The sequence below is a fragment of the Spinacia oleracea genome, chromosome 2, assembly GCF_020520425.1.
Source record: "Spinacia oleracea cultivar Varoflay chromosome 2, BTI_SOV_V1, whole genome shotgun sequence".
Classification (NCBI taxonomy): domain Eukaryota; kingdom Viridiplantae; phylum Streptophyta; class Magnoliopsida; order Caryophyllales; family Amaranthaceae; genus Spinacia; species Spinacia oleracea.
Window position 1 is genome coordinate 74,999,162 of NC_079488.1, and position 17,162 is coordinate 75,016,323.

The following is a 17,162-nucleotide window of genomic DNA, read 5'->3' on the forward strand; positions in this document are numbered from 1 at the left end:
ATCTTATTACTTGGTACCGCTCCAGAGTACTTTTCCAGTAAATGCAAACTACTGCAATTTTACGTTATCTGCATAATTGTTCTTATTGTTGAGTGAAATCAATAGTTGAATGTTGAACACAATTTATCCGACTTTGGTGATGTTTTCGTTTGATTCAGTAGTTTGGGACACTAATATTGTCGGTATGGAACAACAGACTACTAAGAATCGGATTTTAGGGTTATGTGTTGTCGTTACTATGACTTGTATAGGACACTATTATTGTCGGTATGTAACAGTAGACCACTAAGAATTGGATTTTAGGGAAATGTGGTTTCGTTATCATAAGTAGTTTGGGACACTAATATTGTCGGTATGGAACAACAGACTACTAAGAATCGGATTTTAGGGTTAGTTACTATGACTTGTAGGACACTAATATTGTCGGTATGTAACAGTAGACCACTAAGAATTGGATTTTAGGGAAATGTGGTTTCGTTATCATAAGTAGTTTGGCACACTCATATTGTCGGTATGGAACAGTAGACTACTAAGAATCGGAATTTAGGGTTATGTACAAGTTAGTGATATGTTTGAAGGTAAAGGGTGTAGGGTACTTTAATGTGTTAAAAGTCGGATATTATAGGTCTTTAATTTGCCGTGACCTATTCGACACTAGGGTGTCCGAACATTGTTAGCTCATATTTGAAATGACTCCAAACCCAATATTAGTAATAAAATGTAATGATTACATTTGTGAACTTTTATTAGTATTAGTACCTCATTAATAGGTTGTTTACGTCTTACAATATAATGTGTTTATGTCTTACAATATGTGTTTAAAATTGAAAATTCTCACGTCTTAGAATAAAATGTGTTTACGTAACAATATAACAATGTAAGATTACATGGTTGTCTTAATTTACGTATCTTATGATGTTCGATGATGTTATCCTGATATTTATATTCAAAATATCAAGTGTTATTAATTTATGCAAATACGAAAATTGAAATTTTATGATTTCATGATGACCACGATCTGTACGCATACGACCATACATTACACTTAGTAAGACTATTACTACATAATTATATACATATGTGGTTAGACCTGTCAAACGGGTCGGTTGGGTCGGGTTGTAAAAAATTACTTTCGGGTTCGGGTTGAATCGGGTCGGTCACTTTCGGGTTCGGGTTTACAAATGCTTGTTCAAGACCCAGAACTTTCGGGTTCGGGTCGACCCAACGGGTTGAGAGATTTTAAAACGCGCATTATATTTTCATTAATTTAGGTGATAAATATACAAAATATTGGCACAAATTAACAAATTTTCCTACGAAATTTTATATTTAGTCAAATTCAACGATAAAATGACGTATAATTCAAAGTAAAATCATATTACACACAACAATAGTAAAAACAAGTTGTCTATTATGCTTAAATTTTCTCATATTCTCATTTATTACTATAAATACAATGATTTTCAATCGGTCGGGTCCAAAACGGGTTCGGTCGGGTTTTGACCCATTCCTTTTCGGGTTGTTCGGGTTCGGATAAAATCGGGTTACGGGTCACAAAATCTTGTTCAGGACCCAGTATTTTCGGGTCGGGTTCGGGTCGGTTTTCGGGTCGGGTCGATTTTTGACAGCTCTATATGTGGTTATAAAATGATAATTACCTCCTAAGTGAATGAATTAGGTAAATCTAAGGTAATCGGATTGAATGGATTTTTGAAATCAACTATCGGGTTCTTAACACTACTAAGGTTTGTGAGCGTTGTCGGATTTATACCGTCATTGGTTAGATTTTCAACCCTAGACCCAAATGAGATTTGGGCGACTTCTCGACCGGGTACACATTCAGTCCCTTAACCAATACGAATAATTTACCAATGCGATTAATTAACCGATACGATTAATTAACCAATACGATTAATTAACCAATAACAAATACGATACATTAAAAACTAATTTTAAATTAAGGTCCCAAACGTACGAAATGGCCTATCCCAAACAACGTAGTAATAGGAGAATTCCAAAATTAATTTGAAACATTGAGCGGGAATTTTCCCGCCTCCCTCAGTAAAAATTCAAAAGTGTTGGAAGCTTGTCAAAGAATCTTTGACTTTGACCACCACAGCTATATAAGCCACAAGAAATTGGCCACTTCCTAGCTCATTTTAAATAATTTAAAATCAAATAACGCCGGCTAATATCTCATAGTTCTAATTCCCTAAGGTCACCGCCGGCAAACGTGGGATGCGTAGATGGCCGGAAGATGCTCTGGTGCGAGACGATCAGTTGTCCAACATGCATCACTTGCATAACTGAACTAAGGATTTCACAGACAACCACAAATCCACATAAATTATATTTTAAATGTCGATTTTGTGGGTGGTTCCGGTGGGTTGAAGATCACAATTTAATAACAGAAGAAAACATGCTGCCATCGCGTCTTGTTGATGTTGGGCTGGACCGCGTCCTCCACCGCCTCGACAAGATTGAATCATGCATTTGGATGTTGTATAAATTATTCGTCGTTTGTCTTATAGTTTTTGTGTATTTTCTCCTCCCAAAGTAAATCGACGTTTCCTTTGTAAAAGATCGTAATAATCAATAAAAAGCGTATTTTAAGAGTTGGACAATTTCATCAATATCTTTCGTATGTAAATTACATCTGTGTGTCGTATTCCCGTAATTTTTGTTCGCGTTAATTGGGGGACTGTTTTTAGTTATTATGGATTAGGGAAAGCTAATATTACCTTTCATTGGGTCTGTCCGTCTGCAACGCTTAGCACATCAATAGACGTCGTTTTGCTCGGGAAGTCGTTCCCGGGATCACAGCCTACGTACGAATAAAAGGAACAAATTGTTATATGTTTTATCAAACATTATTGAGCTACAATGAACCACAAACATACATTCCTCCCTTGTAACCCCCATTTGTACACTATCAAACATTTGGTGTTTTATATGCCCTCGTTTGGTATAGTAATACCCCAAAATACGTGTTTTCTCGGTCAAATCAGTTTTATATGGATCGAAAATGCATGGCCGAAACTGAATGGTTTGGTACACCATGTAGTTATTGTTTGTGTACCAAACCGTTGTTTGGAACCTTATCTCATACTATATGTCTATGTAAAACGGAAGACACTTACATGAAATTGTAACGACGCAAGGTGTTTAGGTTTTGCTCCCCCCATTTGACAAACGGGATCATGCCGGTACGTAATCGATGGCTGGACTTGGTTGACAGACCAAAATATAACAACACCCCCGGCTCGTCCTTCGGGACCGAATAAGTCATCTTGGTACGTCCCAGGCAGTGTTTGTGCGATAAGCAGTAGTTGAGGTTCATTTATTCTTGACTTGGTCACGATGATAATGGACGGTGTAAGTTGGGAAAATATGCGATAGAAGTGTTCCTTGAACGAAGGCCTGGTTACACCTCTAGCATTCCAAATGACCACTAACATTCCCTTTGCCAGTAGTGTCGGTGTTGTATGACCGACGTATTGTTCTGTTGATCCCAGGTGAATATGGTGGTAACCCTTTTTATACAGGTTCCCTTCACGGTAGAAGACATCAACGTCAATTGAGTGAATGTAGTTAGAGTTTTTCATGACATGAAGTCCATCGGTGTAAGAACCAAAAAATATAGGGGTTTTTTTTATTGGTACAGTGTATACCGGTGTTTGGTCAATATGTAGTACTGGAATGGGATCAATGAAAGGTAAGTAATTATAAGGGATTACCTCAAACGCCTCAAACTCGGCCCTACTCCTAGCTTCCCACTCTATGTAAGCTAACAAACCAGCTGGAATACGACCACCCGAGTCTTCGGGAGTGGGGAGGTGGAATGGCAATACACGGTTGTTCTCCGTTACCATGAACCTACCGGGAAATCCTTCTCTGTCCGATGTTTTTGAAAATATTTCCCGTACGATAGTGTCCCTATCAACGGGGTTCCACTCCTCTTCCCCTATGATCTCGTCATAGGTCTGAAAGTAAAAGGTCTGATTTATATCCAACTCATATCGCATACACTACAAAAAAACGCGGCACATTGTGACGCTTTCTGGGTCAAATTGCGACGGAAAATTGTGTCGCAATTTCACATAGCGACGCTTTGAGAGAGGGTCGCTATTTTCATTGCCGCTATTTACCGACGCTTTAGAGCGTCACAATTTGCAAAATATCTATGTATTTCGCCGCCACTATTTGGGATATAGGGACTCTATAGATAGTCGCAATATTTAGACTGCAAAAAGCGTCACTATTTGCACGCTTATAGACACATTTCTCAGCCACTATAAACCATATAGAGACGCTTTAGACACCCGAAATATATAGACTCTCATTAGAGTCCCTATATGTTTACTTTCGTTCAAGTTCTCCTCATTCCCTCCAAAATAATTTAGACCCTTTGGAGCGTCACAATTTGCATCATATTATTTTTCATATATACATAATAATTTAGACACTTTGGAGCGTCACAATTTGCATCATATTTTTTTTCATATATATATATATATACATAAATTAATCTAAAATCATGAATTATCTATAAAAATATATATCGACCATAGATAATCATAATCAAATACAAGTATTAACTTACTACGTACATTATCTTAAAGCAATATATATATATATATATATATAACGTCATGCTATGATATACATTAAATTAATTAGCAGAGTCTAGTCAAACTGGAATAAAAGCGATATTTTAAAACAAAAATAACTTTCTAACTGGCATTATCATTTTTTCTACAAGATAGTCCAAAACTAAATAAAAACAACTTCCTGGCTACGAACAAACTAATTACCAAGTAAACCTATCTTTATGCTAGCGTAGCTTCAAGATAACGTGTTCATCTCTTGATCTACATTTTACTATTACCACTTGAATCATCAATAATCTGCAAAGAAAATTTAATATGTCAAATATATATACAAAGCATGATGAACATATTTTAAAATCAAGGGAAAATTAACAGTAATCCTAACCAGGCTTGATCCTAACTACTAGAGGACTTCTCAAAATAATACTAACTATTAATCGCCCCTTCCCAAATAGTTCTAAGCTTGTAGCATGTGGCTTTGGTGGTTCAGCTATTAATCTCTAGGCAGCAACACAAGTCTCAGAATATTTCAGCAGATAGTCTAGAAAACCAAATAGGTTTGGTCAGATGGAAAAACGATATCTTAGAGAAATTTTACATTTTATAAGCTAATAACAGTACAAGGGAGCACTACAAGCAATCAAAAGGATTTTAAGCAGGTTGGTAGGCTGACAATTTAAACCAAATAGACAATGTAGAAAAGGACTGTTACCAGGATGATAACTCCTTTGGTCTATTAAGTTGATGTACACATGCCTCTGATGGAGACTTGGAATGTACAAGCCGCTGAAACTTGTCCGACAATTCTTGATAAGGTTGAATCTCTGATGGGTGTACACGAAGAATTGCAGTCTTTTAGTGCTCCATCTTTACTTCTGAACAATTTAGGTTCTCCTGATTTCATTGAAATATGCAAATAAAAATTACAGCTGAAAATATAACAAACGTTTCTGCAACCCAAGAACTTATACAACATACTTCAATTGCTGAAATTGCTGCTTCCCTGCAGATCGAAGATATGTCAGCACCAGTACAACCTTCAGTGAGATGAGCCAGCTCGCTTACATCAACATCAAAACCGCAAGGCATTTTACGCAAATGAACATGAAATACGTCAACACGATCTGTTTCACTAGGGGGTCCAACATATAGGAGTCGATCAAACCACCCTGTTCAATAACCGGGTCCAAAATCAGGAAAATATTTAAGAAGTTGGTAACATGCAGGATAAAGAAAAAAAAAAGTAAATTTAACCAAAAAAATTACTCATATTTGTGTATCAGAGAGAGCCGCAGAAGATCACCTGGTCTAAGAAGGGCAGGATCAATCTTGTCAGGACGATTTGTAGCAGCAATAACAGTAACATTAACTCTTCCATGTAGACCTAGAAGAAAGCAGGTCTTCTTAGGGTTCCAGACATCATATGACATGAATAAGAAAAAACATTTTCGGACCATACATAAGTCTAGTTTGCTTCACTTTTAATTGACACAATTTCCATCATTGCACCATGCCACCACTTAACATGAGGGGGCCTTAAATATACTCCAAGATTGTAGATATCTTCACATGGTTCTTTCAAGTTCACTAATAGATATTGAGTGTAAAATAAGGAAACAATCCAGTTCCAATAAGAATGCAAACCCAAAGGAAAACTGAAGAAAGGCGTAAGGGTACAGATTAAAGAAAGCAACAAAACAGCAAGAAGACAACAGAGGGTAAATAGCTAAAACAGCTTTACGACAAAGTAACACTTCCAATCTATTAAATAATGATACTGCTACTAGACCCACAAATAGCTTACCATCCAATTCAACCAAAAGTTGACTCATGACCCTATCTGCAACTGAAACACCATCACTTTCCTTTCCACGGATGACAACAAGATTGTCTATTTCATCAAAAAATATAACTGATGGCGCGTTAGCTCTTGCTTTGGCAAAAAGAGATCTAACAGCCTTCTCAGATTCATCAACCCACTTGCTGAATAACTCTGGACACTTGACAGCCAGAAAATTCAGTCCTGCCTCAGAAGCTACAGGACGGGCCATGAGCGTTTTGCTGCATCCAGGGGGGACCAAACAACAACACTCCTGTTGGTGGGCAGGTTCCAATTCGCTCGAATGCATCCTGGTGCTTTTGAGGCCACTCAACAGCTTCCATCAATTGTGCCTTCACTTCCCATGTCCACCCATCTTCCCACTTGACCCAAGGGATCTCAAGAGTTACCTGCAGAAGAAGAATGTAAAAAAGGAAAGAGATTAAACCATACTTCATACAATACTTTGGGGGTTGAATTATAAAGACCAAAAGAGATTGATTGTAAAAATGTATATGATTTAGACTCACATGACCTTCTTTCTGCTAAAAGCAGCAGGCAGCTCCCTCGACCATTACTCAACTTTCTCTCTCATAACAACCCCATGGTACTATAGAATTTTACCGGCGCATAAATCATATTATATAATTTTACCATCGCATAAACCATCCACACTTTTTGGTTTACGTTAATAAACAAGCACAAATACATAAATGCTTTCTCTCGAGCTATGTACCCCTCTCCATTGGTTTTCCATTCGAGGGAACTTGGAGGCCTGCACGGTATTGGTACAGACTGGAAAGAAAGACGACCTGATTGTGGTAGATAACACTGGCCTCACTCCAGCGCAATTGGCTGCTGAAAAGAATCACAGACAAGTTGCCTTTTTCCTTGTACGCCTTGCATTCTAAACTGGTTTCCTTACGTGTGAATTACATTTTGATATGGTGAAAATCTTCTTCATACATTCTAATGTTATGTTTATAGGAGTCGTTGATTGCAGATGAGCTATTTGAATTTTATTATTTCTAGTAGGTCGTTGACTCTTCTAAAAATCATGTTATCTTCTCTATATCATTATTAGCCAAGGCTATGCAATGGTGTGTCAATTTGGTGAATTCAACTCGTTTTTCTGTTTGCTAGTTGCACTATCAAGGATTCCTGAATCTGTTGAATTCAAATTAAAATTTGTTTGGGATTTCAGTAATTGTTGTTTTGTTCAAGTCCCATGTGTATCAGGATTGGTTTGTTTAAAAACTTAGAGGTGCTAAGAAAGTAAGAAGAGCTGAAAACGTGTACTTGTGTACCAGGAGTTGGTTTCCTAATTAGATTAGGTTTAGTCTTCTTATTTCAGAATCTTTTTAGGGACTAGGTATTAGATATGTAATTTGTTAAGGAGGTAGTGAGGTACTAGGACAGTTTATTAAGATTATTTCAGCTCTTTGCTTGTAATTTTCAGATTTTGAGATAAATATTCAGGAAATTTTTCAAAAATTCTTTTGTGGAAGGAGAGACTTTTAACTAAAGAGTCTGTTGTAAATCGGTGAGTAAAACAAGATTAAATACACTTGTGGGCCAGTGAAAACACTAAAAATTAGATCAGGTAGATTAATTGCATTTAGTGAGTGAAGCTCATATAATCAATCTAAACCCTTTCTAATTTGTACCTTAGGGGAGTAAAGCCTTTGAATTCCTAGGGTTTTGGCAGTTGAGTAAAGATTGTTATAGATCTAACAGCCTTCTCAGATTCTGCAATGTTCAGGTCAGCTGTCAACATGGCTGCTAAAACTTTTGATTTACATGGAACTTCAGGTTGTAGGTTTCTGCTAGTTGTTAAGCTACATCACCTGGGGGGGGGTCGGACTTTCCTGTGAATTGGTCAGGTGCTATGCATATTGATCTGCTATTTTCTCAAATTTTTGTTGGCCACAATACCATATTGATCTGCTATTTTCTGGCTCCTACCAACCTTGTTTAGGTATAGAGTTTTACTTTGCAATTCATTTATTTTTCTGATCGATCTGTATGTTTCTTCTTGCAATTCTGTTTTGTGAGTCGTCAGTATTGCAATTCATTTATTTTGCTGATCGATCTGTAACTCTGTAAGAAAGGATTGAGATGTTTCTTGTGAAACAAAAAGGCTTTGTTAGTGGATCAACTGCAATGCTTTCTCATGGTTGATGTATTTTTCCATGACCTTAGAATCCAGATGGGAGTAGTATAAAGTGAACATGCTTGAAATATTCTGATAAAACTTAGTGAAGTAGAAGTTCTAGTAATTCAAGAAGAGTACAGAGGAAAGATAACTTGACTTATCAAATTTATTTGTCGGAGGTTGTGAAACGTCTATCAGAACAAACACAATTGGATGGAGGTTGGAGTGGAGTATGTGGTTGATCTTTATTGTCAAAATGGTATTTGGCTGGGAGGTGGGTTTTGATGGGAAACCATTGTGGATTTTGACCATGATATTTTCCTTATATAGGTAGTAGAAATACATTTGGTGATGGTAGGCATTGTTAGTTGTTATTTTATCTTTTGTGTAGGATATGAGAATTTAGTGCTTCAAATTAGGCTGGACATAGAGTGAAGAAACCACTAGCTGATCTGCATTGTGGCGGTCTGTGTGTCCGTGTGTCCCGGTCCAAATTTCGAGTGACATAGGTTGTGGTTTGGAACAGGGATAACTTTTGGAAAAGTGTTTATCACTTTTGGCTAAAGCTAATGAAAGCTCAAGAACTCAAATTTCTGATCTGATGAACATTTTTTTTTGTGTTGTTGGTCAAGTGAATTAATCAATTCTCTTTAAGTAGCGCAACTCGCCTCTGCCCTTGCTTATTTAATCAGATAAACAAATTGAGTCAGATTTGGCTCATTGGTTTAGTGATCAGTAAGACAAAGTACTGTTAAATTATGAAATCTAAAGAACATTATATATAGTATTTTGTTGGCCCGTATATGATGTGATTTGTTAATGTGTGTGAGTTGTCATATACGAAGTATTTAACAAAATGAGTTGAGAAAACCCTATAAGATTAGGGAGTTGTGTTAAGACTTATGGATTCACAAATTTGACACAATCAGCTGATAACATATAACAAGGGTAGAAGTCTTACCGTTACAGAACGTAGATACCTCTTTTGAAACAAGTCAAACATATTAGCTTTGGGCATCTTTTCGAGTTCTTCTATGTAATCCTGTCAATTGAAAGTCGTAATGTGCAAATATGAGTAGGCCACTTCAGTGCTTGAGTATAATAATAGTCAAATTGAAAGAACCAGCTTAGAACAACTAGTACTTGAATCTCAGCAGCCTCATGGGTTATATCTGCATCCTTGCCACGAAGTTTCTGAAATGCAGCTTCAAACTCCTTTTGAGATCCTATTTTCGCCTGTATTTACTTCGATTTGATATGATTGTTCCAATTGAATTTTATACCTAATTTTGAAATGATTCTGTATGCTTACCATCCATCTTGGAGATTCTGGAATGAAGCATAAACCCAAAAGCAGAACAGCACATGGAACAAGTCCTGCATTATATGGCTAGTAAGTCTCTTGCTACAAAGTCTAAGATTTTTGTTTTAAGTAATCAAACTCAGCAATGAACTCCTTTTCCCTAATTCTTTACCAGTTAATGCTAAAGTCCTCCATGATAAAACTATCCCTATTATAAACGCCACTGAGACGCCAGTACAGATCATGACCTACAATAGGAGAAAATAGTGTAAGTCTATGCAAAAACCGTAATAATATCATTATTAAAATTTGATATGGTAACTGCAAGAATTTTTAGTAAAACATGAAGTACAACAGTTACAAAAATACCTGGTTTAATGTTGTAAGTGCTCCTCGGAGATTTACAGGTGATATTTCCGCAATGTAAACAGGTACCTGTTGATTTTACCATATCATGTTGGCTAGCACTTCAATGTAAAGCTGCAAAAATGTGGCCATTGAACAGAGTTTTTTTGTCTAGAAAGATGGCATATAACTCCAAAGCATACATACCACATAGGAGAAGGCACCCATTCCATATCCTCCTGCTAGTCTTCCTATATCCAATGCTAAAGAACCCTGGTTAATTTACGAGAAATTTATAGATAATTTATTTCTCTGAAACAGAAATTCAGTACGGATTAAAGAGGTTAATAATATTTGAAGCTGAACCTTGGAAAAATATATGGAAAACCATCCTCCCACACAGAAAGCAGAATACAACTAGTTTTGGGATGTTTTCTAATTATTTTTGTGATTTTAAAGGAACTTTTCGAGGAAATTTGGGCTTTTCTTGAGGTAATTACAACTCATTGCATAACGTCATACTGAGGTAATTACATCTCATTGCAGAACGTCATACTGGGAAAATAAATGTACCTTAACTAGCAGTAGCATCTAAGTCTAATGAAATTACCTAATATCTAGAGTCTAATCTCTTGTTAACTGATTACTTTGCTTTTGTATTACTAGTTAAGGTAAATTTATTTTCCCAGTATTCACAAATATTGCAGAGTCTAGTTATATACAGCTTACCTATTGTGGGTTAGGATAACCTATCAAAACAACAATATGCATTTATATTCAGTCAGAAATCACCAAATGCAAGAAAAATCTTGGGAAATTCAACCATATAAGATGTTATAAACAGGAGTAAAATATAAAAAATCACATCCAATGAAACCACCCACAAACTAATCGGTTTGATTAATAAGAGGTCGGAGGGGGAATACCCAAAAAAAATTCACGGGACATAGTATTGGCTTTAGTAGCTAGCAACGTTGAAATTGAGAAAGATAGTAAAGCCTAAACCTTCACAGGATGCATTTGCAAAAGCACAATTGGCAATAAGAACATAAATGTAGAGGCAACCCGGATAACAACACAACATACCGCACAACAGTCTGCAGTTACCAACACCACCGCAATCGCAGAAGCTCATCAACAAAAATCCCACCCAAAACAGAGAATAAAAATTAAAGGGGTGGAAATTTAAGCTACGGTTCTATGAAAAACTCGGCCAACGCAAATCACAACTGTGCAAGTGAATTATTATTGATGATTTTGTAAAAGCATTGAAATTTAAACAGCAATTAAACAACAACATCAGCATCTCTGTTGTAATAAGCAGAAATATAAAACAACTAGAATCTATATGCAATATAAATGACTAAGAAAACCAATAGAAATTAAAAAGTAATTAAAATACAGCCTTGATCGAAACTAACTACATATTAACCCTAAATTAAAACATAAAAACAATATGTTGAATTCTTGCATAAATCTGTTAAATTGCAAGAAAATTACTATCAGTATGAATTAAAAAAAATCAAACACACAAATTCCGCAGATAAAAGTAAAAAAATAAACAAACCTTCAAGAATTTCTTGATTGAATTGGGCGAATCTATCTGAAAAAACAAACTAGCTGTAATTCTACAACCCACGAACGAATTTCTCCAGAAAAAAACACTAATTTATAGATGCTTGAGATGGTTTTGTTTGGGCAATTATGAAGACTAATTAACCAGCTGGGATTTCAATCCTTAAATATTGAGAGGAATGAGATTATTGCTACAAACTGTGGACGAATTTGAGGATTTACCGACGAAATTGAGGGGATTCCGAAAGCTTGAGCGATTCTCTAGGAATGTTTCAGAGAGCAGTTGATTGTTGAGAGTAGAGAGCAGTTGATTGTTGAGAGTGAGGGTTTAGTCGGTTGTTTGAGGGAGAAAATCGTGGAGCAGGGCGTGGGAACAGAGTTAGGCGGGATATCTTTTTGGCGAAAATATTTGGCGAAAATATTTGGCGAAATATTAACACGTGGGTTTCACGTGTTTTTTATGGTAAATAGCGACGCTTTAGTGTGTCGTAATATATTGCGACCCTCTAAACCGCCGCAATTTGCAAAGTAGTATTCGCGCCCCCAAAATCCTTGCGACCCTTTGTTACACCGTCACAATTATTCTGTCTACATATGTATCATTTTCCTGTAGTGATACCCGCAGCCGGGGAGAAGTACATTGCTTCGCGAGGATGATATAGGAGGTTCCTGGTTGGGGACGTTTCATTGCTTACACATTGTTTTAAAACGTTTTGGGTTGGTGATTTTGGCATTAGGCTTCCTTTGATTAACAGTATAGGGGGACTTCGGGTTTGATTGTAGGGGAGGACCTCAAGTCAGTCAGTCGTTAGTGATAAATAGGGCAACTGGTAACTTTAATTACGGACGTTGGTGTTAAAGTACGTTGTAGTTATTGCATTTCCCCTTAAAATTTTATAATACATAAACAATACAAATTCAGATACTTTGACCTTGTATTTTTTCCTCGTATTTTTTGTGAATAGTACATTACACAAGTAAGTTTATTTTATGTCTTTTCATTAATATACTCTAGTTACGCCAACTACCCTTTACTAAAGTTGTACTTGGACTTAAACCCCAACCACCAACAAAGGTAATCATTCATTGTTGCATTCCTTATCCTGTACTTCTATAATTAAAATGAGGCATTCCTAGGTTTTATTTCATTTTGCATCCAACTTTCTATAGAGATTTAACAAGAAACTACTTCCAGTCATGGCGGGTGGTCCTACTCGAAAAGAAAATAAAAGGTAACTTCTGCTAATGTATGACCTTGTTCTGTTAAAGACAAATATGTGATAAATACGGCTTTTTTGTTGTGTTTATGTTTATATTACACCATTGACATCTATTTATTTTAGTTTATTAATGTCGATCGTACTTTACTAATACGGAGTGTGTACTAAATCGCTTGGTATGGTACATTTGTGTAAATATATTTGCAGTCTTGGAAAAGGCAAGGCAGCTGAACAGGAAGAAACACCAAGGACTAGGAGGTATACAGCCAGGGAGAAGGGAAAGGCCAAGGTAATGGATAGTGACGAAGTGTTAAAGGTCATGGCTGATTCCGGCCAACGCGACGTAAAGGACGTCGTCGGGATCCACACGGTACGTAAAAGGGCTGAAAGCCTTGTCTTCCCCCACCTTCTGGCAGCTGTGTCCAGGAACGGGGATGAAGCCATAGGTGGAATAGACTTCAACCCTAAATGGCCGTACCTCACACCTCTCAAGATAGTTAGTGCAAGACGCTTCAGGAAAGAGGCGTACTGTTTTTTATATTACTTACTAGATTCGTATAAGATGGCTTTTAGTTTTAACCTGAACAAACTTAAAAAAATCATCCTTAAGTGCATGGAAAATGATCTTTTCTACCGCTACCTTGTCAAATTCTTTGAGATGTTCAAGCCCTTGAAAGGGTGGTTGGATGAGGTCAATTACAGGTTACAGGTACATGAGACAGAGTCGGGTCCATTCGGCCTACTAGTGCTTGGTCGGAAATACATGGGTTTCAAAGAAAGGGAGACCACGTTCGAGTGGATGAATTTCGGAAACGAGGATCTTTCTTACTACCTCTCTTACGATGAAGACAACTACCTCCATTTCAAGAACGAAATGATAGATCTAAATGGGTTGGAGACGATGAGTGAGTTGGATTTACTCCTTGAAAACCCTTTTTACTCTACGCATAATCACCCTGCTCATTACGATCAGCAGATGGAACTGGCCTACGCTTCGAGATGTTCTAAGATATATTATCACGACGAGGACATGGTGTACTTTCACCCTGACTCAGCTGATGAGTACGATAGTTCTAACAGCGACGCAAGTGAAGAAATTTGATGCTAATTGGTACCTACACTTCGCTAATATGGGTACCAAATGATGCGGTTTGGGATACACAAACATTACGTAATCGGTGTGTCCTCGGTAAGTTTATGTTTTTTATTCTGAAAGTGTTATTACTTTAGCCCTAGGAGGTTTGCAAAATTCTCCCAAAAGCTTGTATTTTTTGGTCGTTTTCAGTAAGGCCCTAGGACTGTATTTGTACTATGTAATCGGTATTTGGTACACACGGTAGTACCAAATAGCCAATTCGTACTTTATGTGAATTTATACGAGTTCACAATTAATATGTTATTAACATTACATTTGTCATGATAGTCTAGCATTACTAATAAATAAACCTTGTTCAATTTAATACAAATTCTAACATTATATATCATAATACAACACTTAAGGAATTTAATTCTTCAGCTTACACAACACTGATTATAAGAATATAGCCGACTACGAATACAAACCAATATAATAAGAACCCTAGTTGTTTATAATTGTTGTAGTTGACTCACCCTCAATCCTTGCCATCTTCATAGACCCAACTCCGACGTACGGGCTACTTTTTTCTTTCTTGACACGTAAACCACCGGCTGTACCCAAAATTGTAAGTATGAGTTACATAGTAGACGTCGAATTAGGAAACGTATTGAATATAATTGGGTGCGTCCTCATTTGAACTTATATACTCTTGTACTTACTTAGCTACCTACCCACAACATTAATTTGGAGAGGCCATCGCACAATCTAAAAGTGTCCAGAAATATTAAGGTGGATTGCAAAGATGATACTAGTGTAGTTTGTGTTTGGTACCACATTCGTAAAAGTTATTAAGAAAAGTAGTAGAAAGGTACAACTACATGCACGGGAATGGAACCCTTTTCGACCTTATTACGGTACTAAACTCTCAGATTAAGGTCAAATTTCATGTAAAGGTAATCAATGTCGTTTCAAAGGGCATTTAATCTAAGTAGAGTATGTAGAAAAAGGGGTGTTGTACGCTTTTTACCTCAAATGTGAAGTTGAACAACCCGCTTTCTGCCGTGGAATCATCTTCTTTGTAAGATACGAATAGATCGTTAACGCGCCACATAAGAACTACCCCTCCACACTGATCTATGTTATCGAACACTGCACTCTCGTACTTTCCTGGTAGGGTAGTTATCAGTTCCTGACAGTGTTCATCGCTTATCCTGGCTTCAGTGACAATCAAGAGAGCCGGGTGGTGGGTTGCAAACAGTTCCAAGAATGTCGCCTTGAATGATGGCCTTGTCATGGACTTAGCATTCCATATTGACACAATCAAACCGCGTGGGATCGTATTTGGTACCCCCTCGAATTTCTTTTGTCCCTCAACAGAAATGTCTGTGTAGGCACGAGACATGCCCCAAAAAAATCGCCGGCTCACTCTGACATTTAGGCTATAGAAAAAGTCCTCCGCCCTCATAATGTGAATAGTGTCTGAGTAGGATGCAATGAAAATGTGTGCGTCGAAGGCGGGGATGTTATAAATTGGTAGATCCTGGACATCTATGTCTGGGACGGGGTCAACGACTGCAAGAAGCTCCGTTGGGTACAACTTTCAGTCAAGTTGTTCCCTCAGTTGGTTGGAGCACCAGTCGAGAAACCTCCAGAAGCCCAAATGCATGTGCGGTTGGTCTCTTATTAAAGGACGGTGAGCTGCAGCAGCATTCCCTTCAGTTGTTGCCATGATGGAACAAGGGAAATATTAAGGTGGATTGCAAAGATGATCTCATACAAGAATTCGAGATCGACCTCGCGGAAAAGTACGGCCATGCGGTGGTTGCACCAGACCAACACGGTGATGAACAGCCCACGAGCGTCGATATTGTTGCAGGAGATGAGAATGTAATGGGTATCATATGGTCTAAGATGGACAAGCCAACTAGGGCTAATTCAGTGTTCGCATGCAAGAAGTGGGCCATGGAACTGGTCAATCAATACTACCGCCCCAACTTCGACTGCAGATTCTCCGAAAGAGTACATACCGTTAATTTTCGATACTATGAGATCCTAGAGTACAAAGAAACAAATGGCACTTACACAAGGATTAAATATAAGTGAGTCTGTGACCTGTGGAAGGAAGCATCAAATCTCTTCAACCCTAGGGAAACGCTGCTCAATGTACCGAGTGACATTGATTTCAATAATTTTGATCAAAGTGGGAACAATGCAAACTACAATTGGAGGATTCAGTGTGGTGCCATGTAATGTCTTGGAATTGGAATTCTCTACCCATTTTCGTTTTGTTATTTCAATGTCATAGTTTTAGGTGTGTAATTGTTTTCTTTTCATCTTATGTTTTGCTTAATTTTATTTAAATGCCCTAGTGTGAAGTGTGATTTGGTGTGTTTGTCATCCTCCTTTAGATTATGTTATTGTAATGTAAAGGTGTGATTTGGTTTAATAACTATGATTGCTAAAATGAAGTATTTTTTTAAAATTTGTATAATGGTAATTAGGTTTTCAATAACGAACGACAAATAACACTAACAGTTTCAAAGGTCATGTTATAATTTCGTCGAATGGTCTACGATCACCCTTATTCCGTAGGCATATGGTACCATTGAGTAAAGTAGTACCAAACCAATGAACAACACATGTTTGGTACTGTTTATATTGCGACAGAGGTACCAACGGTATAATTTTTTCAAATTAAAGGAATAGTGTAAGGTTAGCATAACGAAATATGGGTGTTTTTTTTATTAAATGGATAAGGTGGCAGTTATGTGACGGTTAAAACAGGGGCTCTATAAATAACACTTCCTGTGAGGGTTATTTCCATAAAATTCATTGTCTTCACAAAGCATTTCCATAAACTTCATTGTCTTCACAAAGAATTTCATTCGAGAAAATGGAAATTCCGCCAAATTATTACCCCAGAGTCTGTCCTAACCACCGTTACCGTTTCGATTATACGGAACAACACAAAACTGCTCGCAAACACGACCTCATACAACAATTCGAGATCGACCTCGCGGAAAAGTATGGCTATGCGGTGGTTGAACCAGACCAACA

The 17,162-nt window shown here is 37.2% G+C and overlaps 1 protein-coding gene across 1 annotated transcript; it reads right to left on the reverse strand.

The window, feature by feature from the left end:
* Window positions 1-6,487: 6,487 nt before the first annotated feature.
* Window positions 6,488-12,894, reverse strand: LOC130467537 (sugar transporter ERD6-like 7). Its single transcript, XM_056836074.1, has 9 exons — window positions 12,836-12,894; window positions 11,800-11,881; window positions 10,440-10,505; window positions 10,257-10,322; window positions 10,060-10,135; window positions 9,897-9,961; window positions 9,728-9,820; window positions 9,546-9,626; window positions 6,488-6,839 (listed from the first exon to the last, which is right to left on the reverse strand). The coding sequence occupies exons 1-9, from the start codon at window positions 12,892-12,894 to the stop codon at window positions 6,639-6,641; spliced, it is 789 nt and encodes a 262-aa protein (XP_056692052.1). The 3' UTR covers window positions 6,488-6,638.
* Between the last annotated feature and the right edge of the window lie 4,268 nt (window positions 12,895-17,162).

Coding starts and splice junctions, on each gene's coding strand:
- LOC130467537 (XM_056836074.1), bottom strand. CDS start 12,894: ATGAATGATTACCTTTGTTGGTGGTTGGGGTTTAAGTCCAAGTACAAC. Junction 10,323..10,439: donor TGGGTGCCTTCTCCTATGTG/GTATGTATGCTT, acceptor TAAAATCAACAG/GTACCTGTTTACATTGCGGA. Junction 9,627..9,727: donor ATGAGGCTGCTGAGATTCAA/GTACTAGTTGTT, acceptor TTCAATTGACAG/GATTACATAGAAGAACTCGA.